This window comes from Callithrix jacchus, chromosome 15 (assembly GCF_049354715.1).
Source record: "Callithrix jacchus isolate 240 chromosome 15, calJac240_pri, whole genome shotgun sequence".
Taxonomy (NCBI): Eukaryota; Metazoa; Chordata; class Mammalia; order Primates; family Cebidae; genus Callithrix; species Callithrix jacchus.
This window is the reverse complement of record NC_133516.1, coordinates 81,277,934-81,303,625: the sequence shown is the minus strand read 5'-3', so window position 1 is coordinate 81,303,625 and position 25,692 is coordinate 81,277,934. Positions and strand designations below refer to the sequence as shown.

Sequence of the window (25,692 nt, the reverse complement as noted above, 5' to 3'; positions counted from 1 at the left end):
AAGGAAGCAGAAATAGTTTAGACACTTTCTTAGCTTCCAATTACCTCTACAGGAGAAAAGATTCATTACTCATTTACCTGGAAATGTTAATCTTTAATTCCTCCATATGGATGGACATCTGTCTAAGTTGATCCTTTAGAACACTGCAATTCTCTTCTTTGAGTCTAATTTCTTCTTCTTTGGTTTGAATCGCATCACTGAACTTCCTCTCCCATTTCTTAGCTTCATCTATCACCCTGTCACGATCATCCTGTAGAGAAGACATGCTCTTCGTAAAGGCTGCAAGCTGGGCCACAGTACTGTCCAAGTTTTCCTGAAGTTGCTGAACTTCTTTGTCTTTCTTGTTCAAAGTAACCTGAATCTCTCCAATTGTCTCTTCCAAGTGGACTTTTTCTCTGCGCAAAGCATCCAGTTTCTCTTGCATATTCTTCTTCTCTTTCAGGTGCTTCTCTTCTGCCTGTTCCAGTCTTCGCTCAAGATCTTCATCCTTTTGTTTCATTTGGCTTTTAACTGATTCTTTATTTGACTGAAGTTCCTTTTTCAACTTGAGATTGTCTGCTAAGACCCTTGCTGCTTCACTTTGAGTGTCATCTAGCAGAACTTTGAAGCTAGCTAATTCTGCTTCTGCCTTTTTGCGGTATTCAACTGCTTGAGCCAGATTTTCTTTGGTTATTTCCAAATCTTTTTGGGATTCAGACTGAACAAATTCTAGGGCTTTAACAGTCCTCTCCAGAGCACTAATTTTCTCTTGATACCTGATGCAGTCCTTCTGTAGCTGCTTTACTTCTTGTTGCTTTTCTTTTAACAGTTCCTGAAGTTCCTTTGTATGACTTTTATTACCGGGTTCTTTCTGAGCACCTTGTATTTTCTCCAAATATTCCTTTCGTATTTCTGATTCCACCTTAGTTTTTTCCTTGACTAACTGCTGCTTTTCTTCTTCCAATTCACTCACACACCTTTTAAGGTTCTTCATTTCAGATTCTAGTAGCTCATTTTTTATTTGGGCATCTGTAACATCCTGACAGTAATTCCCAATGCTTCCATTAAGTTCTGCTAATTGATTCATAAGCCTCTCTTCCAAATCATCTTTCTCTTCTTCTGCTGTCTCCTTTAGCTTGGTAACTCTGGAGAGTTCTTCTTGGATTTGCTGATTTAACAGGTTCATTTTGGTTACTTCTTCCTGAAGCATTTTTACTTCACCATCCTTTGTTGATACCTGACTGAGTAAGGCATTTCTCTCATTTTCTAAAGTCTGGCTAAATTCCTTGTTTTTCTGCTGCTCCTCCTCTAATCCAACAATTCTTTCTTTGAGCTGATCAATCTGCTGTAGGTAGTTATTAATTTCATCATGGGAACTGAGATTCTCACTTACATCAGGGTTGGCACTGTTCTCTGATGGAACTGATTCTGAACATGCAGGCCTTGTGCTCATACTCAGAGAGTCTTGCTCTTTAGTTTCACCTGGCATAGACTGTGTTGCCTCTTCAGTGACATTCATTTGGTTATCATGTTTCTCAGTGGCCTCTAGGTTAGCTTGTTTAGATACATTACCTTCTATCTGATGCTTTAAATCTTGAACCTCTTCACTTAGAGACTCTTTCTCAGACATTAAAGACTGAAACTTCTTAGAAAGGGTTTCATACTCCATTTTAACCCTTTCAAGTTCTTCTTTCATGCTGGAATTGGAAGAAACAAGTGTTTCCATACACTCTTTAGCTGTACCTCCTGCAGGGTGCACCTCTGCTCTAAGCCGGTCATTCTCTTCTTCCAGCTCTAGGATTTTCTGTTGTTTAGATTTAGCAAACTTTCTCATCTTTTCTTTCATTTCTTCCATTTCTTGTTCAGCTTCCTGCAACTGCTTTTCCGTCTCCTTCTTGTTTGCCTCTGTGCTTCTTAACTTGACATACAGTTCTTGCTTCTCTTGCCTCACAGCTTCCACCACATGCTGAATCCTTTCTGCTTCATTACTAACGTTCTCATAGGACTGAAGAAGAATTTCATATTCCTTTTGTAGCTCCTTGTGTTTCTCTTGCCACTCAGTACTTTCTGCAATCTTAGAAGATTTCAAAGATTCAATTTCCTTCACTAACTTTTCCTTGTCTTCAGTAAGACCCTCTAGAGCTAGTTTTAGACTTTCGCAAGAGCCACTGAGACTCTGATTTTCCAATAAAGACCTGTCCATTTCTGTAATAAGTTTGTCTCTTTCTTCCTGAAGAAGAGCTAACCTTCCTAAGAATGTATCTTTTTCTTTATTTTGAACAGAAATTTGGCTTTCCACATCTGTCAGAGACTTGGTGAGACGTTCAATGGTACCTCTAGCCAAAGACAATTCCTCTTGGAGACTTTTGTTTTCTTTTAGTGCTTCTTTTCGGGAAATAAGGGCAGCTTGCAGTTTCCTCTGTATTTGTTGCTTTGCTTTACTTTCTTCTCCAGTCTCTTCTGGTTTTTGCTTCATTTCACAAAGTTCCACCTGTAGCTGCTTTATCCTCTCATTATGCTCTTTGGCTTGCATTTCTAGCTGTGTATGCAGAGCCTTAATTAAATCTTCTTGTTCTATTATCTCTGTCCGTACTTTAGTGAGAGCTGCTTCTTTCTCACTAAGTTGTCCAGAAAGGTAGCTAACGTCGTCTTCCTTTTTGCTTATGAGTTTTCGCAGTTCATCTAGTTCAGGCTGCAATTCTCTTAGATGTTCTAGGCCAGCAATTTGTAGCTGGCTGCTTTCCAATTTCTGCTGCAGGCTTTCTGCATGGACTTCAGCTTCATGGGATGCTGTCTTTAGACTCTCGATTTCTAAACCCTGTTTATTTATCTGCTCTTGTAACTGAAATACCTCTTCTGACTTTTTAGTAAGCTCACTTGTTGTAGAATTAACTTTCAATTCCAACTCTTCTTTCTCAGCTTCCATTTCCTTCAGCTGGGCCTTCATCTGGGTAACAGAAGTTCCGTCCTGCAGAGCACTTGCATCTTCAGAATGAGCAGGCCAGTCTGGGCACAAGTTGGACTCTAAAACAGGTTGAGTGTGATGCTGTTCTGTGGCTTTGAATAAAGGTTCTTCAAAACCCGGAGTGGGAGAGTACGATTCCTGCTGGTCAGTGCCTGGGAGTTTTCCTTCTATGGATTCCCTCACTTGAATCTGGAGTTGCCTTAGCTGGTCTCCAATATTCTCATTTTCCTTGCTTTGCTCATCAAACTGTTCTTGCAAGTGATTATAGTCATCTTTCTGTTGCTTTAGCTCCTCCCTAAGATGTCTTTCTTTCTCCTGTGCCTTTTTAAGAATTGCCTTGCGGGAGGTTAAGGCTTCTTGTAGCTTCTTTTGAAGTTGCTCCTTTTCTTTTTCAAGGGCCAGTATCTTTTCCTCCAGTTCTGGTTTCCAGGGTTCACCACTATCTGTACAAGGTGGACTTACCACCAACGTTTCCTTTACAAGTGCTACAGAGTCCCCATCACCTGCATCCTTGTTACTTGTGGTTAACTTCTGGATAACTGCTTGCTTTTCATTGATTTTCGCTTGGAGCAAATCTATTTGGTTTGTTTTATCTTGCAAGGTCTGATTCATCTGTTTGACCACAGCCTGTAATTGCTCTTCAGCTGCCATCTTTTCTTCCAAATTCTTCCTTATATGATCTAGTTCCACTTCTTTCTCAGATATTGTCTGTTTCAAAGAAATTTCTATTTCTTGGCACTTAGAAGTCACAGATTTTTCTGAGTATTCTTTGTTTTCTTTATCTTCTTCCACGTCTCCCCTCTCACTCTCACTGAGTGGAATCTCTTTCTTAGATTCATCTTTCAAGTTGGCTAATTCCTCTTCCAATATACTGACTCTTTGCAGAAGCTCCTTTCTGTTAATAAGAGCTGCCTGGAGCTTTCTCTTTCTCTGCTCACTTTCTTTCTTCAGAAGGTCTAATTCACGCTGAAGTTCTTCCTTACTTGTTAGTCCTGCTGGACTCATCTCATCATAATTTTGTTTAAGGCCAGAAGCAACTTCATTATCTTCTTCCACCTGCTCTTTTTTTGCTTCTTCAGCTCTGGATAATAAATTTAGCTGTTCTTTTAGAGTCTTAATTTCAACCCCAAGAGAAAACTTCTCTTCATTAAGCTGAACCATTTTCTCAGTCATACTAAAGCTGATTTCTGTCACTTGTTGATCCTTCTCCTCGATGGTTTGTTGGAGGGTTTCCACATCCCTCTTTTTCTCTAGTAAGAGTTGATCCATTTTTGCTATTTCAAGTTCCTTCTGTGAAAGAGCCAGGGACAGTTCTTCCACCTTATTTGAGATATCCCTGACACGTTCTGCCCCCTCAAGCACTTCACTTTCCTTCTTTTGCAGCTGGCTTTGCAGGCTTCTTATCAGTGTACTCTGCTCAGAAAATTGAAGCTGCATATCATCCAGTTCATTCTGTAAAACTTCAATTTTCACATCTTTAGATTTGGCTTCTATGCTGAGACTGTGGATCTGTTCAGTGAGCAGGTTGTGATGAGTAGTTTGGCTTTCATAGTCAAGTCTTCTTTGCCTTTCTGCTTCTGCAAGGTTCATTTCCAGTTGCTTTACCTGAGCCCTCAATTCTGTTACTATGCTAAGTTCCTTCACCTGAGAAAGAAGCCGGTCTCTTTCTTCAGACAAAGCAGTGAATGCACCGCTGGTGGTGTCAGCATTTTTTTTAAACTCCTCAATTAACTGCGTTAGGTTGCTAATTTCCTTAACTTTCTCATCTAGATTATTCTCATAGATTTCTTGTGCTTTATGAAAGTTTAGCTCAAGCTCCAAAATTTGACTTTTTAACCTTTCCAACTCATTCTGATGACACTGACCAGTATCTGATACAGAAGAAAGGGATTTATCACCATCCTGCTTTGTTGATTGCAATTCTACTCCAGCATAATTTAAAGATATTTCCTCAGAAGTTCTATTTTGATGTTCAGTGCTCTCCTGTTCTTTTTCAACTGCTGAAAGACTGCTCTCTTCATTTGGCATTAAGGGAAAATCTTGCCCGGTATCTTCAGGAAATACTTTCATTTTAGTTAGAGCTATTCCCTCACCCTCCATCTGTTTCATTTCTTTCTGGTCAAGGATCTCATAATCCCCTTCCTCAGCCCTTTTTCCCTGGAGCTGTAATTTAAGAAATGCAATTTCCTCTTGAGCTTCTTTCATTTCCAACAATAAAACTGATAATTCTTTATGTTTCTGAGAAAATGTATTCTCTAGAACATCATGTCCATTTTCCTCGGTAGAAGACCTCCTCTTGTTGGTAATATCAACAATGCTGATCTATTTAAAAAAAAAAAAAGTTTTAATCAAATGTTTTATAATATTTAAAAAATACCTCAACTAAAAACTTGTATTTCATCTTCCAAAACCTCAGACTTTTTAGTCAAAACCTCCGTTGTACCATAATACTGCTAAATCCTTTTAAAATCAGTTTGTATCTCCCAATTGGAACTCCAAGGGCACTTTGCCAATCCTGCACTGAAGTCAAGCCCCATTCATAAGATGTAAGGAAACCTGGAATTCACTTTCTAGATACTCCTTACATGAGAAGCTGTTTTTTTCTTCAGAATAAAATTCCTAATTGATTATTTTTTTAAAAAATGTAAGCACACACAATACTTATGTTAGGAAGCCACATTATTCCTCAAGGGCATATATGATTCTACCACTGAATTACTGATTAAAAGAATACAGCTAACTAAGCACAAAACAGATGACAATAATCTTAAATCAAGAGAATGATACTAAGCAACCATATATTTCTTATAGTAATTTTCAGATTATAAAAAAAACATCATTCTCCAAAGAGCCCTTTATATTTCATCTTAGTAAAACTGTGCCAATTGTGGGGAAAGAGGCCCAATAAATCTTATCTAATCTCTTCACTGAGAAACTTTTCTGGGATGAACAAAGAAGTTGAGACAGATAACCCAGTATAAAAACTGAGTTATCAAATCCTAAATAAGTAGTTACTGTATTTATGTTGCTTTAGGACAGTGAATTCCAATATTCAGAAACAAGTGACAATAAATGAGATGTAATAACCATTATGAATGTCTTAAATAGATCTTACTCTGTAGGTAATATATTTCTCCGTCAACACTAGAAAATTATAGACATGTTTTGGTATGAAGATACCTTCTCTTAATCTAGTTCATGTTCTGGTTATATTAAGAATATATCACTTACCTCACTGATTTCTCTATCTGCCTCCCCAGTTCTATTCTGAGCCTCCAGGAGAGTAATCTGAGAAGATAGTTTTTCTGAAAGTCACAACATAAATATCTTTAGAAGATATATGTGGAGTGTGTAAAAAAACAAAATTGCTATGAAGCTATTTAAGATGCATGAAATAATTTTTAAAAAACAAACAAAATAGTTTGGGAGAGGTAAAAGCCTTATTAAAATAAAGAAGTGGCAAGAGAATATGATTAGATAAGATATAAGATCAAACAGTACTAGGTAATGACAATGTACTTGAGTAAAGTATACTAAATAGTGGAAGGTTTGAAAGGAGAAGGATGCCAGCGCACAGACATAAAGCAGCTATTTCTGTGGCATAATCTGGAACTTCTAGGACAATATCCATAATCCTGCTGTGTTCATAATGTATATTTTGCATTAATATAGCACTTACACTTACAATATTCTTGAGTGTTCATAAAGATATCAAATTTTAGCACTAAAAGGGAGCTATCCAGTCTCCTCAATTATCATATTAGGAAACAAGGAAATGACATGACCCAAAAGGTTATACAGCTAGTTTAGAGAGCTGGGATTAGAATCCAGGTCATTTGAGTTTTAACCCAAGTTCTATTACAATGTGTATATATTGAGCATTGATATCAATAACCTCAAAAAGCTTATATTCTTTCTGAGAAGCTAAAACAGATACACCAAAGGAAAAAATATATACGTTTTTTACACTGTATCCAAATGTCTTAATGTGACCCATAGGAACCCTCATGCTTTGACCCTACTAATTCTCCAACCTCCTCTTCTTGTACTGCCCCCTTTTCATTCACTCTGCTACAAACACTGGCCTGTTTTCTATTCTGCAAACTTACCGAGTTCATTCATACGTGAGGACATTTGTACTGCTTTTTTCTCTGCATGGAATCTTCTTTGTTTAGCCTCTTTGCATGGCTGTTCCCTTTCATCATTCAGGTTTTAAGTCCTTGGAGAGGCCTACTCCCACTACTCTAATTCTGCTTTCCTCTTCTCCAAGGCATTTGAAATGCCCTGTTTTATTTTCAGCCTCATACTTATAATTCTCTGAGATTTTCTTATGTGTATAGACAGGTCTGTAGTCTGCCTTCCCCTCTAATATGTTCATAGCTACATCCCCAGCATCTAGAATAGCGCCTGGCACATAGGAAAGGTACCATAGATGAGGCAAGTGAATTCAAGACACAGTATATAATATGTTCAGACATTTCACAAGATTACCTGAAAAAGGGATTCCATTTGAGAAATGTCAGTGCAAAAGGTGAGTTGAAAAGAACATGACATATAAAGTAAAAGTAATCTATAAGGCCAGACATAAAAACCAATACAAAAAACCTTAAGGCCAGTGATCCTTGCAGGAAAGAGCAAAGGAAAGGAACTCATATAATACCTCCAAATCATATGAAGCCACATGAACAGGATAGAGACTGTTTGCAAAACTGCAAAATAAGCATCATGGATAAGGCCTCAAAAGAGTGTTCTGAATGGTTTAAATAATGAGCTGAATTTGTGGTGTTCTTTACTTATTAGCAATAGTGGGAATCGTCTAATATAAGTGCATAAGCCTCCATTTAGATCTAAGTGGAAAACTGTAAAATGGTTGAGTTAGAAATATTGGCTCTAAAGTTTAATACAAGTTTTACAACCTTTACTTCCTATTCATTCTCACTCCTAGATGATAAAGCATAGTAGTCAGTTAATCCAAGATGAATTTGATCAATAAATCATTAACTATACGCTACTAAATCCATCAAGTCCGAATGAAGCATATGATGAGTGAAAAGAAACACGTCTTCATTCTCACTAACTATTCACACACAATCCAACAGGATAAAATGCTAAGTTCAGTTTAATCCAACAAAACTTTATTCAGCAGCCATTATTTGCCAGGTAGTATACTAGTTTTCGGTAAAGCAAAGATGGAAAAAAATAACCCCTGCCCTTGAAGAGCTAATATTTCAACTTTGAGGAACTTATAATATAGTAAAAAAAGACAAACATATAAACAGATCATTTAATACAATGTTAAAGTTATATAAGGATGTTATGGAAGCACGAAAAAATCATTTAACCCAACTTTTGGGGATCAGTACCAAATTCCCGAAAAAGATAATGCGCTAGTCAAGGCCTGAAAGATGAGTAAGAATCATCCAGACTAAAGGAAAGGAGCAGGATTCTAAGCAGGGTACAGCATGAGCATAAACCACTCACTCACAAAATAGTTTCTACCTTTAAACCTTTATACTAATCTCTATTACCTCATCCCACAAATTTATTACCAGAATGCCCTTTCTTTCTTCATTTTACCTATTTTAAAAATCATCTTATTAAGGTCCTGTTTAAGCCATACTTCCCATAGGATACCATGACCACTCCAAGATGATTATGAGTTATAAAGAAATCCTGCAGCATGTATAGTCCATATTGTAAAATGTTATACTTATGTAAACACTGATACTATCCTCTAATTATATAATGTGCATTAATTTTATCTTTGATAGTTACCAGCTCTACTATCTAAATCTTTATTATCATGGAATCAGATAATTCTACATGTTATACATAAATAGTAATAAAAGTAGAGGCAATTGTGGGATAAGAAGACAGAGAATTATGGTTTTCTTTTATACATACCATTCTCAGCTTTCAGCTCCTCCAGCTCTATAGAACTAAGGAGCAAGGCTCCCTTTTCATTCTCTAGTTCTACCACTCTCTTCTGCAAAGAAGCAATATTCTCCTCAGTGACTGCCTAAATTGTAGAAAGACAACAAATTAATGATTCTCCAGTAGAAAATTCTCACACTAAATGCCCAGATAGCCTCCAGCATTTCTGTCTTCTAAAAGTTCTCTAGCCATGAAAATACTTTAAAAATAACATCTACTTATCTGCCTAGGTAATCTTTGAAGAAAAGAAATAAAATATTTCACACAAATATCAAGTTCATTGGCTTTTAAATTTAAGACTGAAGCCTGGATTACAAAGATAGAAATCCCAAGTCTACAGGATAAGAAAGAACATTTTCAGGTTCACAAATAACATTAAAAGATTAGATTAATGCCACCAAGTAACATGGTCTCTCTCCTGAAGGAGAATAAACATGAAGAGAGGTTCCACAAAAAGAAATAGAGGCAAAGGAATATGTACCTCTTAAGAAAGAAAGAAGATTTATAACTTTTTTTTTCCAAGTATGATAAAAATTCCCTTGGCTTAATTTACACATCCAGAATTTTCAGTTTTCCTATGGACAGGCATATATCTAATTACACCACATCTTTAGTTTTATGTCTCTCTCTCTCCCCCCCCATATGTATATGTACGTATGTATGTATGTATGTATGTAGAATTTCATACAATTCTACAATTGTATGACAATTTGATGGAATAATACCCATGGAGAATAATATATATACCCATGGAGAATATATATACACCCATGGAGAATAATATATAATATATTCTCCATGGGTATTATTCCATCAAATATATTATATTATATTATATTATATATGTATAATATATATTTTATATTATATATGTATAATATATATTATTCTCCATGGGTATTATTCTATCAAATCTTCATACAATTGTAGAATTTTTAAGCCATGAGGGTCTTTACAGCATACTTGACCCAAAATCTTCATTTGATGTTTAAAACAAATAGCAAGGGATGAATGGCTTTTATCATGAGGGAAGTTCCCAATTTGCATTATACAGAGCAAGTAAAACTCCAATAGAATAGCCACAGATATTTCTGGTTCAAAGAATGAGAAGACTGATTTTGGGACAAACACAGCTGCCAAGGTGTGAGGAGAGAGATCAGAGAGAAGAAAAAAGAGTATTAGAAAGGAGAAGCCCTGAATCCTATGTATAAACTTAGCTGAAATTTCTGGCTTAACAATGGTACTATGTATTTGTTGGGCTGACTCAAAGCAGCCCAGCTAAGGCAAAAATAACTGAACTGAGTTTTGATGCCTCTCTATCATAGGTGAGAGTTTGGAGTTCGAGTCCAACTTACTGTCTGATAAAAAGAAATTGAAATTTTAGAAATAACAGAATAAAATCTTGAAAATAAAACACAACATCCACATCCTGAATTCAAAATGAAACTATTCACACATAAAGAAATAGGAATGTGTGACCCATTCTGAAGGAAAAAATGTAACTAACAGATTCTAGCCATAAAATGATGCAGATTTTGTAAGCAGCAAACAACAATTTTTATTTATGCTTAGGACATAAATGAATATGCTCATAATGAATGAGGAGTAATGAAATCTTGGTACAAAGAAAATATAATAATGAACCAGTTTAAAATTCTAGAACTAAAAAAAGTAATACCTGAAATGAAAAATTCAATAGATAGGCTTAACAGTAGACTATAAATGACATAAGAAAGTCTTAGTGAACTTGAAGAAAATAAATCAACAGAAATCATCCAATCTAATGATGGAAGAATTTAAAAAATTTTTTAAAAAAAGAATACAACCTCAAGGACATGTGGGGCAATATTAAAAGGTTCAGTACACCTATAATCGGAGTGCCAGAAGAGAGGAAGGGCAGAATGGGAAGAAAAAAATATTTTAAGAAATAGGCTGGGCGCGGTGGCTCACGCCTATAATCCCAGCACTTTGGGAGGCCGAGGCGGGTGGATCACGAGGTCAAGAGATCGAGACCATCCTGGTCAACATGGTGAAACCCTGTCTCTACTAAAAATACAAAAAATTAGCTGGGCATGGTGGTGCACACCTGTAGTCCCAGCTACTCGGGAGGCCGAGGCAGGAGAATTGCCTGAACCCAAGAGGTGGAGGTTGCGGTGAGCTGAGATCGTGCCATTGCACTCCAGTCTGGGTAACAAGAGCGAAATTCCGTCTCAAAAAAAAAAAAGAAAAAAAAGATATGGCCAAAAATTTCTCAAACATAAGGTTATATATGTAAGAAACTCAGCAAAAGCAAGCAAGAAAATGACAAGGAAAATTATAACTAAGAACATCACAGGTAAGGATAAAAAGAAAGTCTTAAAATCTCCATGGAAAAATGATACTTTATATACAGAGGAACAATAATTTAAATGACTACTGACCAGCTGTTAGGGAAAAAATATAGGCCAGAAGAGGGAAACATCTCGTTTAAAGTTTCTAAAAGAAAAGTTGCCAATCCAGAAGTATATATCCAGTAACCAATATCATTCAAGAATAAAAGTAAAATAAAGACATTTTTGATAAGCAAAAAACTAAGAAAATTTTTTCACAGACAGACCTATAATATTTCGGGTTGTTCTAGAGGCTAAAGAAAATGGAATCAAAAAACAAACAAACAAAAACAAAAAAAAAAGAAAATGGAATCAAAGAGATATCTGATCATCAGAGAGGAAAGGGCACTGCAAATGGTAAAGATGTGGGTAAATATTAAGGTCAATATTTTCCTCTTAATGTCTTTCAAATATATATAACCATTTTAATCATAAATATTAAAATTGTATACTGGAGCTTATCACTTTTGTTAATATAATACATAAAACAACTGTGGCATAAGGAATAGGCTGAAGGTATATGATTATGAGGGCTCTACCTTTTAAGTGAGGTAGTACAGTATTAACTCTAAGAAGACTGAAAAGTTATGGATATATGTTGTACTTCCTAGAGCAACCACTTAAAAATTTTTTGTATAAAGATATAGCTCAATACCCAATAGAGGACTTTTGCTTCTGCTAAAAACTGAATAACACGAAACAGATTTACCCTCCTACCTGAAACAATCACAACCAAAACCAGACAAAATAATGAAATAATCATTTTCAAAATAGTGGATATCAAGCAACAAAGGATAATTATCTCTGAGAGAGGCAGAAAATAAATAAAGTGATCCCTAAAACTGACCAAGCTTCATGCCTTGAGAGAGTCTTCAAGCTGTGGTCCAAGAAGGGGAACCTAGGCTGAGCCTTGTACACTCCGTAAGTTCATGAGACAGAGCTGAGACTCAAGACAGAACAAGACGGCTGCAGTACACAGAACACAATACCAGAAAGGAAAAAGTCACATAAAGAGAAAACTCTGCAGATCTGCAAAGGGACTGAACAAGTGTTTAGTGAAATACAGAGCAGCACATAAATGTGAGGAAAGCATCTAAGGCTACTTGAACTACCCCTAACTATCTATCTGAAGAGATGACAGAATAGCACTTGGTGCTCACACAAAACCTGAAAGAGTGTGAGTTCTACACCCAAATGTGAAAAAACACTTCTCAGGGCATTGAGTAGAATACTCAGCAAGGTCTTGTCTCAGTAGTAAAGAATGACTGAGCACTGATTCAAACCCTCCTAACAAATCAAAACAGCAAGATCTGAAAGGATTAAGTTTTTATTTCCAAAGAATTCAGCTGAATTCCATTTTTTTTTTTTTTTTGAGACAGAGTTTCGCTCTTGTTACCCAGGCTGGAGTGCAATGGCGCAATCTCGGCTCACCGCAACCTCCGCCCCCTGGGTTCAGGCAATTCTCCCGCCTCAGCCTCCTGAGTAGCTGGGATTACAGGCACGCGCCACCATGCCCAGCTAATTTTTTGTAATTTTTAGTAGAGACGGGGTTTCACCATGTTGACCAGGATGGTCTCGATCTCTTGACCTCGTGATCCACCCGCCTCGGCCTCCCAAAGGAATTCCATTTTTAAAAAAAGCACCAAAATATGTAAATAAAACAAAGGTATCTAGCATTTATAATGTCCAGCAACCAATCAAAGATTATCAGACATGCCAACAAGCAGGAAAATAAAAGCCACAATGAATAGAATAATCAACTGAAACGGAGCCAGTACTGACACATTCTATACATGCAAGAAGTAAAACAAAAACAAAAACATGAATGATATTTTTTAAAAGCCCAAATCAACCTTTTAGGAAAAAAAAATATGTTTGAGACTGCAAAAATATACTAGATGAGATTAACAACAAATTGGACATTGTAAAAGAAAATATGAGTGAACTTGAACATAAAGAAATAGAAACAAAATGAAAAACAGAGAAAAAAGAATTAAAAAATTAAAAGCCAGCTGGCTGCGGTGGCTCATGGCTGTAATCCCAGCACTTTGGGAAGCCAAGGTGGGTGGATCACAAGGTCAGGAGTTCAAGACCAGCCTGGTCAACATAGTGAAATCCTGTCTCTACTAAAAATACAAAAATTAGCCAGGTGTGGTGACAGGTGCCTGTAGTCCCAGCTACTTAGGAGGCTGAGACAGGAGAATCACTTGAACCCGGGAGGCAGAAGTTGCAGTGAGCTGAGATTGCGCCACTGCACTCCAGCCTGGGCAGCAGAGCAAGACTCCAACTCAAAAAACAAAACACAAAATTAAAACCCCATTTATTAGTTTTGGGACAACTTTAAGTAATCTAATACACATGTAATTGGAATTCCCAAAGGAGAGTAGGGAGTCAGAAAAAATATATATATATTTGACAAATTAATGGCAGAAAATTTTCCAAAACTACAAACAGATTCAAAAAGTTCAGTGAACTCCAAGCACAAGAAACATGCTATGTCAAGGTATATCATAATCCCAGTGCTCAAAAACAGTGGTAAAATCATAAAAGCAGAGAGGAAGAAAAAAGAGAGATGCATGACAGTAGATTTCTTATCAAAAACAAAATGCAAGGGCTGGGTACGGTGGCTCATGCCTGTAATCTCGGCACTTTGGGAGGCCAAGGCAGGTGGATTACTTGAGACTAGAGTTTGAGACCAGCCTGGCCAACATAGTGAAACACCATCTCTACTAAAAATACAAAATTAGCCAGGCGTGATGGCAGGTGTCTGTAATCCAAGCTACTTGGGAGGCTGAGGCAGGAGAATCACTTGAACCCGCGAAGAGGAGGTTACAGTTGGCTGAGATCGCGCCACTGGACTCCATCCTGGATGACACAGCAAGACTCTGTCTCAAAAAACAAAAAAAAACAACAACAAAAAGCAAAAATGCAAGAAAGAAGATAGTAGAGTAATACAGAAATGAAAGAAGACAAAACTTTCAATGTAGAATTCGAGGCAGCAAAAATAATCTTTTAACAACAATGGTGAGATAAAGCTGTCTTCAGACATAAAGTGTTTTAAGAACCCATGACCAGCAGACTTCCACACACACATACATGTGCACACACACACAAAAATTAAAAGAAGTCCTTCAGAGACAGGTGCAGTAGCTCACACCTGTAATCCCAGGGCTTTGGGAGGCCAAGGCAGGAGGATCATTTTAGCTCAGGAGGTTAAAACCAGCCTAGGTAACTTAGCAAGACCTCATCTCTACTAAAAGTAAAAAAAAAAAAAATTAGCCGGGTATCGTGGCACATGCCTATAGTTGCAACTACTCGGGAGGTCGACGTGTAAGAATTGCTTGAGCCCAGGAGGATGAGGCTGTGGTAAGCCATGATTTTTTAAAATAGAGACAGGTTCACACTTTGTTGCCCACTCCAGCCTGGACAACAAAGTGAGAACCTGTCTCTATTTAAAAAAAAAAAAAAAAGCCCTTCAAATAGAAGAAAAATGATACCAGATGGAAATATGAAGCCAGGGTTTGGCAAACTTTGGAGGCCTGCATAAATAAAGTTCTATTGGAACATAACCCAACCATTTGTTTACCTTTGCTCTATGTCTCTTCTTGTTCTACAATGGCAGAGTTGAGTACCTGCAACAAAGACTGTATGACCCACAAAGCCTACAATATTTACTATATATGAAAGGAATGCCAACCTCTGATCTACCACCAAAGAATGAAAAGTACCAAAAATGGTAACTGCAATGGTAGTTATGATTTATTATATTTTAATCTCCTTAAAACAAAAAACATAAATGCTTTATATGTATTAGCCAAAAACTGTCCACAACCCAAATTATTCATCAATGAGTCAATGGTTACACAAATTTTGCTGTGTACAATATACTCAACAATTCAATGGAATGAATTATTGGTAAACAAACATTAGGATGAATCTCAAATAAGTATACTGAGTAAAGTAAGCCCAAAAAAGTATGTATACAACTTATATAAAATTTTTAAAAAATCTATAATGACAGAAAGCACATCAGTGGTTGTTTAGGTCAGGAAAGATGTGAGAGAAAAGATTTATAAAAGAGAACATAAGAAAATTTCTAGAGATGATGCCTATGTTCATTTTCTTGGTAGTAGTGATGGTTTTATATGTTATATATAAGTCAAAACTTATCAAATTCTGCTGGGTGCTGTGGCTTACACCTGTAATCCCAGCACTTTGGGAGACAGGCAGGAGGATCACTTGAGCCCAGGAGTTAGTTTGAGACCAGCCTGAGCAACAAAGTCAGACCCTGTCATTACAGAAAAAAAAAAAATTGGTGAGGGGTCGTGGCACATGCCTGTGGTCCTAGCTATTCAGGAAGCTGAAGTGAGAGGACTGCTGCAGCCAAGGAAGTTAAGGCTGCAGTGAGCTGTGATCATGTCACTGCACTCCAGCCTGGGTGAGAGAACAAGACCCTGTTTCAAAAAAGAAATAAACAACTCCCCCCCTTAAACTGCATACTTTAAATGTGTACATATTATTGTATGTCAAGTATATCTTTAATAGAGGGGCTTACAAGGAAAAGCTGTCAATCAATAAATGAAAATTAAAATCAAGAAACTTCTAATTATCAAATAGAAGGCAGGAAAAAAGAAGAAGAGAAAACAGAGGGGAAAAAACAGAAAGCAAAATGATAGACCTAAATCCAATGACATCAATACTTACAATAAAAGGACTAAGCACTCTAATTACAAAGCAGAGGACGGAAGAAATAAAAAAGTATAACCCAACTATATGCTGCCTTCAAGACATTCACTTTAAAGAAAGACATAAGTTGAAAGTAAAAGGATAGAAAATAATGTATCATTCAAGCAATAAACATAAGAAGATTGGAATTCTTTTATTAATGACAGACACAGAGAAATGTAAATGAAGTATTACTAGAGATAGAGTAACATTTTTGTAAATGAAAAAATCTGTTATTTATCTCAAAGATAAATGTGTATGTACTTAATAATAGAGATTCCAATTACCAAAAAGCAAAAAACAACTAAATTAAAAGGAGAAACAGACAATTCCACAGTCAAAGTTGGAGATTTCAGCCCCCTCTTAGCAATGTTTCAATAACCAGACAAAAATCAAACACAGAGATAACCTGAACAATACTATGATGTAAGTGCTATTTGTGTAACACTACATCCAATAACTACAGAATACACACTATTTGCAAGTGTACAAGATGTGTTCACCAAGACACTATGTGCTGCCATAAAATCTCAAAGTGTCAATAAATTTCAAAGGATTGAAATCATATAAAACATATTCATGATCATAATGAAATATTAGAAATCAATAATAATAAGATATCTAGAAAGAAAACCAAATATCTGGATATTCTACAACATATTTATTTAGAACGTACTTCTAAATAATCCATGGCCAATGATAAAATCATAGGGAAACTCAGAAAAATCTTCAAAAACTGAAATGAGTAAAAAACTACAACATAACAATTTGTGCTTAGAGGGAACTGTGTTAACTTTAAATGTTCATGAGAAAAGAAGACCTGAAATCTTTGAAATAAAGTTTCACCTTAAGAAACTTAAAAAGAAAAGCAAATAGAAATCAATGAAAATGAAAATAATCAGCAAGAGAGAAAATTAACAAGGCCAAAAGTGGTTCTTTGAAAAGACTGGGGAAAAAAGTTGAATAAATTCTAGGTAGACTGATGAAGAAAATGAAGCACAAATTTACAACAGTGGGGATCAGAGCTTACAGGCATTAAAAGGATAAAAAGTAATACTGTAACCAACATTATAACAAAAATACAACATCTTCAATGAAATGGACCTAACTAAAAAACAAAACAAAACAAAACAAAAAACCAAAACTGGCACAAAGTGAAAAACACAGTCTTATTAGCCTTCTATCTGTAAAGGAAATTCAATTCATTATCAAAAACATTCCTAAAACTCCAGACTCAGATGGTTTCATTGGTGAATTCTTAAAAATAAAAAAAAAATTTTAATTATTTTCAAAAAGAGAAATAATACCAATCACAAACTCTCATAAAATAGAAAAAAAAAAAAAGAAAATACCCTCAGAAAATAGAAGAAAAAGGAACATATGAGGCTGCCATACCCTTAATACCAAAACCTGATAAAGATATTACAAAACAAGAAAACTGTAGGCTGATATCTTTCATAAATATGAATATAAAAATCATTCACAAAGTATTAGCAAATCAAATTCAGTTATATAGAAGAAGGGTAATACAGTTGACTCTTGAACACAGGTTTGAATTACATGAGTTCATTTATATGCAGATTTTCTTCAATAAATATATTGGGGTTGGGTGTGGTGGCCCACGCCTATAATCCCAGCATTTTGGGAGGCCAAGGCAGGAGGATTGCATGAGTCCAATAGTTCAAGACCAGCGTTGGCAACATGATGAAATCCCATTTCCAGCAATAAATGAATAAACAAATAAACAAACGAACACAAAAACAGCCAGGCATGGTGGCTTGTGCCTGTAGTCCCAGTGATTCAGGAGGCTGAGGTGGGAGGATCACTTAAGCCCAGGAGGGTGAGGCTGCAGTGAGCTGTCATCACACCATTACACTCCAGCCTGGGCAACGGATTGATGCTGTCTTAAAGGAAAAAAAGAAAATTTAAAGAAAAACAAAAGGCCAGGCCAGGCACAGTGGTTTATGTCTGTAATGTCAGCACTTTGGGAGGTCGAGGCAGGCAGATCAGCTATGGTCAGGAGTATTAGACCAGCTTGGCCAACATGGCAAAACCCCAACTCTATTAAAAATAACAAAAATTAGCTGGGTGTGGTGGCAGGTGCCTGTAGTCCCAGCTATTCAGGAGGCTGAAGAAGGAGAATCGCTTAAACCCGGGAGGTGGATGTTGCAGTGAGCCCAGATCACACCACTATACTCTAGCCTGGGCAACAGAGTGAAACTGCATCTCAAAAAAATAAATATAAAATTTTTTGGAGCTTTGCTACAACTTGACATTTGTTATTACTCATAGAAGAACCACATAGCCTAAATATCAAAAAAATTAAGAGTTTATTTAAAAAATTAAGAAAAAAATTAAGAAATATCAAAAAAACTAAGAAAAAATTTCCTCTATCAGATTGAGGACGGTCTGATAGACGAAATTCATAAAAAACCTAAAACTATTATCACAGCCAATGGTAAATTATGGAGTACTTTTCCCTAAGATCAGAAACAATGCAAGACAATCCAGTCTCACCACTTCTATTAAACAGTATACTGAAGGCATATAAATTAGAGAGAAGTAAAATGTCTTTCTTTTCAGATGACATGATTGCTTATATAGAAAATCCTAAAGAATCTACAAAAAGAGACTAGAGCCAATAAAATTAATTTGTTTATTAAGGTCACAGAACATAAGGTTAATAAAATTCAATTGTATAGTTACATCTTAGCATATATTGGAAAATGAAATAAAAATAATTCTATCTAGAATAGTATCAAAAATATCAACTACTTCAGAATAATTTTTTTTCCTTTTTTTCTCTTTTTTTTGCATTTTAGGTTTTGGGGTACATGTGAAGAACATGCAAAATTGTTGCATACGTATACACACGGCAGCATGATTTGCTGCCTTCCTCCCTTTCACCTATATCTGGCATTTCTCCCCATGCTATCTCTCCCCAACTCCCCACACCCCCGTCCCTCCCCTATTACCCCCCAACAGACCCCAGTGTGTGATGCTCCCCTCCCTCTGTCCATGTGTTCTCGTTGTTCAACACCCGCCTATGAGTGAGAACACGTGGTGTTTGATTTCCTGTTCTTGTGTCGGTTTGCTGAGAATGATGGTTTCCAGGTTCATCCATGTCCCTATAAAGAACATGAACTCATTGTTTTTGATGGCTGCATAATATTCCATGGTGTATATGTGCCATATTTTCCCTGTTCAGTCTATCATCGATGGGCATTTGGGTTGGTTCCAGGTCTTTGCTATTGTAAACAGTGCCACAATGAACATTTGTGTGCATGTGTCCTTATAGTAGAACGATTTATAATCCTTTGGATATATACCTAGTAATGGGATTGCTGGATCAAATGGAGTTTCTATTTCTAGGTCCTTGAGGAATCGCCACACTGTCTTCCACAATGGTTGAACTAATTTACACGCTCACCAGCAGTGTAAAAGTGTTCCTATTTCTCCACATCCTCTCCAGCATCTGTTGTCTCCAGATTTTTTAATGATCACCATTCTAACAGGAGTGAGATGGTATCTCAATGTAGTTTTGATTTGCATTTCTCTGATGACCAGTGATGATGAGCATTTTTTCATATGTTTGTTGGCCTCATGTATGTCTTCTTTTGTAAAGTGTCTGTTCATATCCTTTGCCCACTTTTGAATGGGCTTGTTTTTTTTTTTTTATTTTCTTGTAAATCTGTTTTAGGTCTCTGTAAATTCTGGATATCAGCCCTTTGTCAGATGGGTACAGTGCAAAAATTTTTTCCCATTCCGTTAGTTGCCAATTCACTCTAATGACTGTTTCTTTTGCCATGCAGAAGCTGTGGAGTTTGATTAGGTCCCATTTGTCTATTTTGGCTTCTATTGCCAATGCTTTTGGTGTTTTTGGTCATGAAGTCCTTGCCTACGCCCGTGTCCTGAATGGTTTTGCCTAGATTTTCTTCTAGGGTTTATGGTGTTAGGTCTTATGTCTAAGTCTTTAATCCATCTGGAGTTAATTTTAGTGTATGGTGTCAGGAAGGGGTCCAGTTTCTGCTTTCCACACATGGCTAGCCAGTTTTCCCAACTACATTTATTAAACAGGGAATCTTTTCCCCATTGCCTGTTTTTGTCAGGTTTGTCAAAGATTGGATGGTTGTAGATATGTGGTGTTGCCTCCGAGGCCTCTGTTCTGTTCCATTGGTCTATATCTCTGTTTTGGTACCAGTACCATGCTGTTTTGATTACTGTAGCCTTGTAGTACAGTTTGAAGTCCGGTAGTATGATGCCTCCCACTTTGTTCTTTTTGTTTAGAATTGACTTGGCTATGCAGGCTCTCTTTTGGTTCCAAATGAAGTTTAAGGTGTTTTCTTCCAGTTCTGTGAAGAAAGTCATTGGTAGCTTGATGGGGATAGCGTTGAATCTGTAAATTACTTTGAGCAGTATGGCTATTTTCAAGATACTGATTCTTCCTAACCCTGAACATGGAATGTTTCTCCATCTGTTTGTGTCCTCTCTTATTTCGTTGAGCAGTGGCTTGTAGTTCTCCTTGAAGAGGTCCTTTACATTACTTGTTAGTTGTATTCCTAGGTATTTTACTCTCTTTGTAGCAATTGTGAATGGCAGTTTGTTCTTGATGTGGCTCTCTTTAAGTCTGTTATTGGTGTATAGAAATGCTTGTGACTTTTGCACATTGATTTTGTATCCTGAGACTTTGCTGAAGTTGCTTATCAGTTTCAGGAGATTTTGGGCTGAGACAATGGGGTCTTCTAGATATACAATCAAGTCATCTGCAAATAGAGACAATTTGGCTTCCTCCTTTCCTATCTAAATACCCTTTATTTCTTTTTCTTGCCTATAGAACTTCCAGTACTATATTGAATAGGAGTGGTGACAGAGGGCATCTTGTCTAGTGCTAGATTTCAAAGGGAATACTTCTAGTTTTTGCCCATTCAGTATGATATTGGCTGTTGGTTTGTCGTAAATAGCTTTTATTGTTTTGAGATACCTTCCATCAATACCCAGTTTATTGAGGGTTTTTAGCATAAAGGGCTGTTGAATTTTGTCAAAGGCCTTCTCTGCATCAATTGAGATAATCATGTGGTTTTTGTCTTTGATTCTGTTTATGTGGTGAATAACATTTATAGACTTGCGTATGTTGAACCAGCTTTGCATCCCCGAGATGAATCCTACTTGATCGTGGTGGATAAGCTTTTTGATGTGCTGTTGCAGTCAGCTTGCCAGTATTTTATTGAAGAATTTTGCCTCTATGTTCATCATGGATATTGGCCTGAAGCTTCCTTTTCTTGCTGAGTCTCTGCCGGGTTTTGGTATCAGGATGATGTTGGTCTCATAAAATGATTTGGGAAGGATTCCCTCTTTTTGGATTATTTGGAATAGTTTCAGAAGGAATGGTACCATCTCTTCTTTGTGTGTCTGGTAGAATTCGGCTGTGAACCCTTCTGGACCTGGGCTTTTTTTGGGTGGTAGGCTCTTAATTGCTGCCTCAACTTCAGACCTTGTTATTGGTCTATTCAGGGTTTTGACTTCTTCCTGGTTTAGGTTTGGGAGGATGCAAGTGTCCAGGAATTTATCCATTTCTTCCATGTTTACTAGTTTATGTGCATAGAGTTGTTTATAATAATCTCTGATGATGGCTTGAATTTCTGTGGAATCTCTGGTGATATCCCCTTTATCATTTTTTATTGCATCTATTTGATTATTCTCTCTTTTCTATTAATCTGGCTAATGGTCTGTCTATTTTGTTGATCGTTTCGAAAAACCAGCTCCTAGTTTTATTGATTTTTTGAAGGGTTTTTTCTGTCTCTATCTCCTTCAGTTCTGCTCTGATCTTAGTTATTTCTTTTCTTCTGCTAGGTTTTGAGTTTTTTTGATCTTGCTCCTCTGGCTCTTTCAATTTTGATGACAGGGTGTCAATTTTAGATCTCTCCTTGCTTCTCATGTGGGCATTTATTGCTATATGTTTTCCTCTAGAGACTGCTTTAAATGTGTCCCAGAGATTCTGGTATGTTGAGTCTTCATTCTCATTGTTGTTGAAGAACATCTTTATTTCTGCCTTCACTTCATTGTTTATCCAGTCAACATTCAAGAGTCAGTTGTTCAGTTTTCATGAAGCTGTGTGGTTCTGAGTTAGTTTCTGAATTCTGAGTTCTAACTTGATTGCACTGTGGTCTGAGAGACTGTTTATAATGATTTCCGTTCTTTTCCATTTGCTGAGGAGTGATTTACTTCCAATTATGCGGTCAATTTTAGAGTAGGTGTGATGTGGTGCTGAGAATAACGTATATTCTGTGGATTTGGGGTGGAGAGTTCTGTAAATGTCTATTAGGTTTGCTTGTTCCAGGTCTGAGTTCAATCCTGGATATCCTTGTTAATTTTCTGTCTCGTTGATCTAATATTGACAATGGAGTGTTAAAATCTCCCACTATTATTGTGTGGAAGTCTAAGTCTCTTTGTAAGTCATGAAGAACTTGCCTTATGTATCTGGGTGCTCCTGTATTGGGTGTATGTATATATTTAGGATTGTTAGCTCTTCTTCTATCAATCCTTTTACCATTATGTAATGTCCTTCTTTGTCTCTTTTGATCTTTGTTGCTTTAAAGTCTATTTTATTGGAGACAAGAATTGCAACTTCTGCTTTTTTTTTTGCTCTCCATTTGCTTGGTAAACCTTCCTCCATCCCTTTACTTTGAGCCTTTGTGTATCCTTGCATGTGAGATGGGTTTCCTGGATACAGCACACTAATGTGTTTTGGCTTTTTATCCAATTTGCCAGTCTGTGTCTTTTGATTGGGGCATTTAGCCCATTTACATTTAGGGTTAATATTGTTATGTGTGAATTTGATCTTGCCATTTTGATGCTAGCTGACTGTTCTGCCTGTTAGTTGATGCAGTTTCTTCATTGTGTTGATGCTCTTTACCCTTTGGTATGTTTTTGGAGGGGCTGGTACTGGTTGTTCCTTTCTATGTGTAGTGGCTCTTTCAGGAGCTCTTGTAAAGCAGGCCTGGTGGTGATGAAATCTCTGAGTACTTGCTTGTTTGCAAAGGATTTTATTTTTTCCTTAACTTATGAAGCTTAGTTTGGCTGGATATGAAATTCTGAGTTGAAAGTTCTTTTCTTTAAGGATGTTGACTACTGGCCCCCACTCTCTTCTGGCTTGTATGGTTTCTGCTGAGAGATCTGCTGTGAGTCTGATGGGCTTCCCTTTGTGGATAACCCAACCTTTCTCTCTGGCTGCCCTTAGCATTTTCTCCCAGAATAAATGTTATAATGTGTACACCTTCTCCAACGAAAACTACAAAACACTTCTGAAAAAAATTAAGGATCTAAATAAATGGAGATACATACTATATTCATAGATTTAAAAATTCAGTAGTGTTACGATGTCAATTCTCCCTAAATTGATTAACAGATTCCACACAATGCCAATTCAAAATCTCATCTGTCTTTTTTAAAAAAGTAGAATTTGAGAAGCTGGTTTTATAATTTATGCAGAAAGGACCTGGAATAATCAGAGCAACCTTGAAAAGAACAAAGTTAGAGGACTTCTATTAATACTTAACTTCAAGACTAATGACAAACTACAATAATTAAGACTGTGATACTGGCATAGGGACTGACAAACAGATCAATATAACAGAGCAGAAAATTCAGAAATGGACATATTAGTCTTTGATTTTCAACAAAGGTACCAAGAGAATCCAATGAGGAAAGTAGAGTCTCTTTAAGAAATGGTGCTAAAACCACTAAATATCCATATGCAGAAAAACAAAACAACTTGACCTTTACCTTATGACACACATAAAATTTCATTTGAGATTCAGAGACTTCATATGAAAACTAAAACCATAAAGCTTGTGGAAGAAAGCGTAAGAGAATATCTTCATGAATTGGAGCTAAGAAAGGTTTCATAGACAGGGCACACAAAAAAATGATAAATAATTAAGTTCATCAAAATTTAAAAGTGTGTGCTAATAAAAAGATATCATGATGAAAATGAATAAGCAAGCCATAGCATCAGAGAAAATATTCACCAAACATATATGATAATAGATTGACATTCAGAATATGTAAGAATTCCTACTTGATAATAAAAAGACAACTCAATTTTCAGAATAAGGAAATATGGAAAACAGAAAGACATTTCACCAACAGAAGGTATACATATGGCTAAGAATCTCAAGAAAAAATGTTCAACATAATTTGTCATCAGGGAAATGCAAACTTAAACCACAGTGAAATACCACTACATACCCGTTAAAATGGCTAAAATTTTTTATTTTTATTTTTTTTAAAGATGGAGTTTCACCATGATGGCCAGGCTGGTCTTGAACTCCTGACCTCAGGCTGGTCTTGAACTCCGTGCCCGGCTATGGCTAAAATGTTTTAAAACTGACACCACCAAATCTTGGAGATGTGGAACTCTCATATATTTTAGGTGGGAGTCTAAAATAGTACAACCACATCTGGGCGCAGTGGCTCATGCTTGTAATCCCAGCACTCTGGGAGGCTGACGCGGCTGGATCACAAGGTCAAGAGTTTGAGACCAGCCTGGCCAATACGGTGAAACTCTATCTCTACTAAATATCCAAAAATTAGCCAGGTGTGGTGGCAGGCACCCGTAATCCCCGCTACTCAGGAGGCTGAGGCAGGAGAATTGCTTGAACCTGGGAGGTGGAGGTTGCAGTGAGCCGAGATTAAGCCACTGGACTCCAGCCTGGGCCACAGAGCAAGACTCTGTCTCAAAAAAAAGAAAAAAAAAAAATAGTACAACCACTTTGGAAAAAGATCTGACAGTAACTTATAAAGCTAAATACATAGGTAATCTATGGCCAGCCAAGCAATACCTTAACTAGTATTTACTGAAGATAAATGAAAACATATGTCCACATTAATACTTATATGAGAATGTTCATAATGTCTGGGTGTGGTGGTTCATGCCTGTAATCCCAGCACTTCGGCAGGCCAAGGCAGGCAGATCACCTGAGGTCAGGAGTTCAAGACCAGCCTGGCCAACATGGTGAAACCCTGTCTCAAAAAAATTTTTTTTTAATTAAAAATAAAATAATAAAAAAAAGAAAAAGAGAATGTTCATAGCAGCTTAATTCATAATAGTCAAAACATGAAAAAGCCCAGGTGTCCATCAACAGGAAAATGCAGTAAATCATGCAAAAGGAAAATACAGCATATTCATAAAACAAAATACTTCTCAGCAATATAAAAGAATAAATTATAATACATGCACAATATGGATGAATCTTCAAATATGCTGAGTAAAAGAAGCTTTACATGTAAGAGGACATATTGTATGGTAAATTTATATGATGTTGTAAAACAGGCAAAATTAATCTATGGTGAAAAGTCAGTAGTTGTCTCTGAAGGGGAAAGGTGAGGATGACTGTAAAGGGGTGTAAGGATAGTTTGTAAGGTGATGGTAATGTGATATATCTTGAACAGGGGTTTGGGTAACAAAGGTGTATGCATTTGACAAAACTCAAGGAATGGTATACTTAAGATCTGTGTATTTAAATGTTTGTAAATCTTACCTCAAAAAAAAATAATTATAAATAAATATTGAAATACAGTCAATGACATGAATGCTGACATATTTAGAGAGAAATGTACTGATGTTCAAAATTTACTGTGAAATATATTAAATATTTAAGATGAACTGATGAACGGGCAGATATCTATGAATAAATAGATAGACATTTGATAAAGCAAACA

The 25,692-nt window shown here is 36.5% G+C and overlaps 1 protein-coding gene across 42 annotated transcripts in view; it reads right to left on the bottom strand.

Annotated features, from left to right (window-relative positions):
• Window positions 1-25,692, bottom strand: part of GOLGB1 (golgin B1) — an 86,891-nt gene that overhangs the window by 28,558 nt on the left and 32,641 nt on the right. For all 42 annotated transcript variants that reach the window (XM_078352013.1, XM_035274049.3, XM_078352020.1 and 39 more), the window contains 3 exons: window positions 8,849-8,963; window positions 6,176-6,249; window positions 78-5,266 (listed from right to left, as the gene is read on the bottom strand). In XM_078352013.1, coding sequence (XP_078208139.1) covers window positions 78-5,266; window positions 6,176-6,249; window positions 8,849-8,963 — 5,378 coding nt within the window. The remainder of the gene's footprint in view (window positions 1-77; window positions 5,267-6,175; window positions 6,250-8,848; window positions 8,964-25,692) is intronic.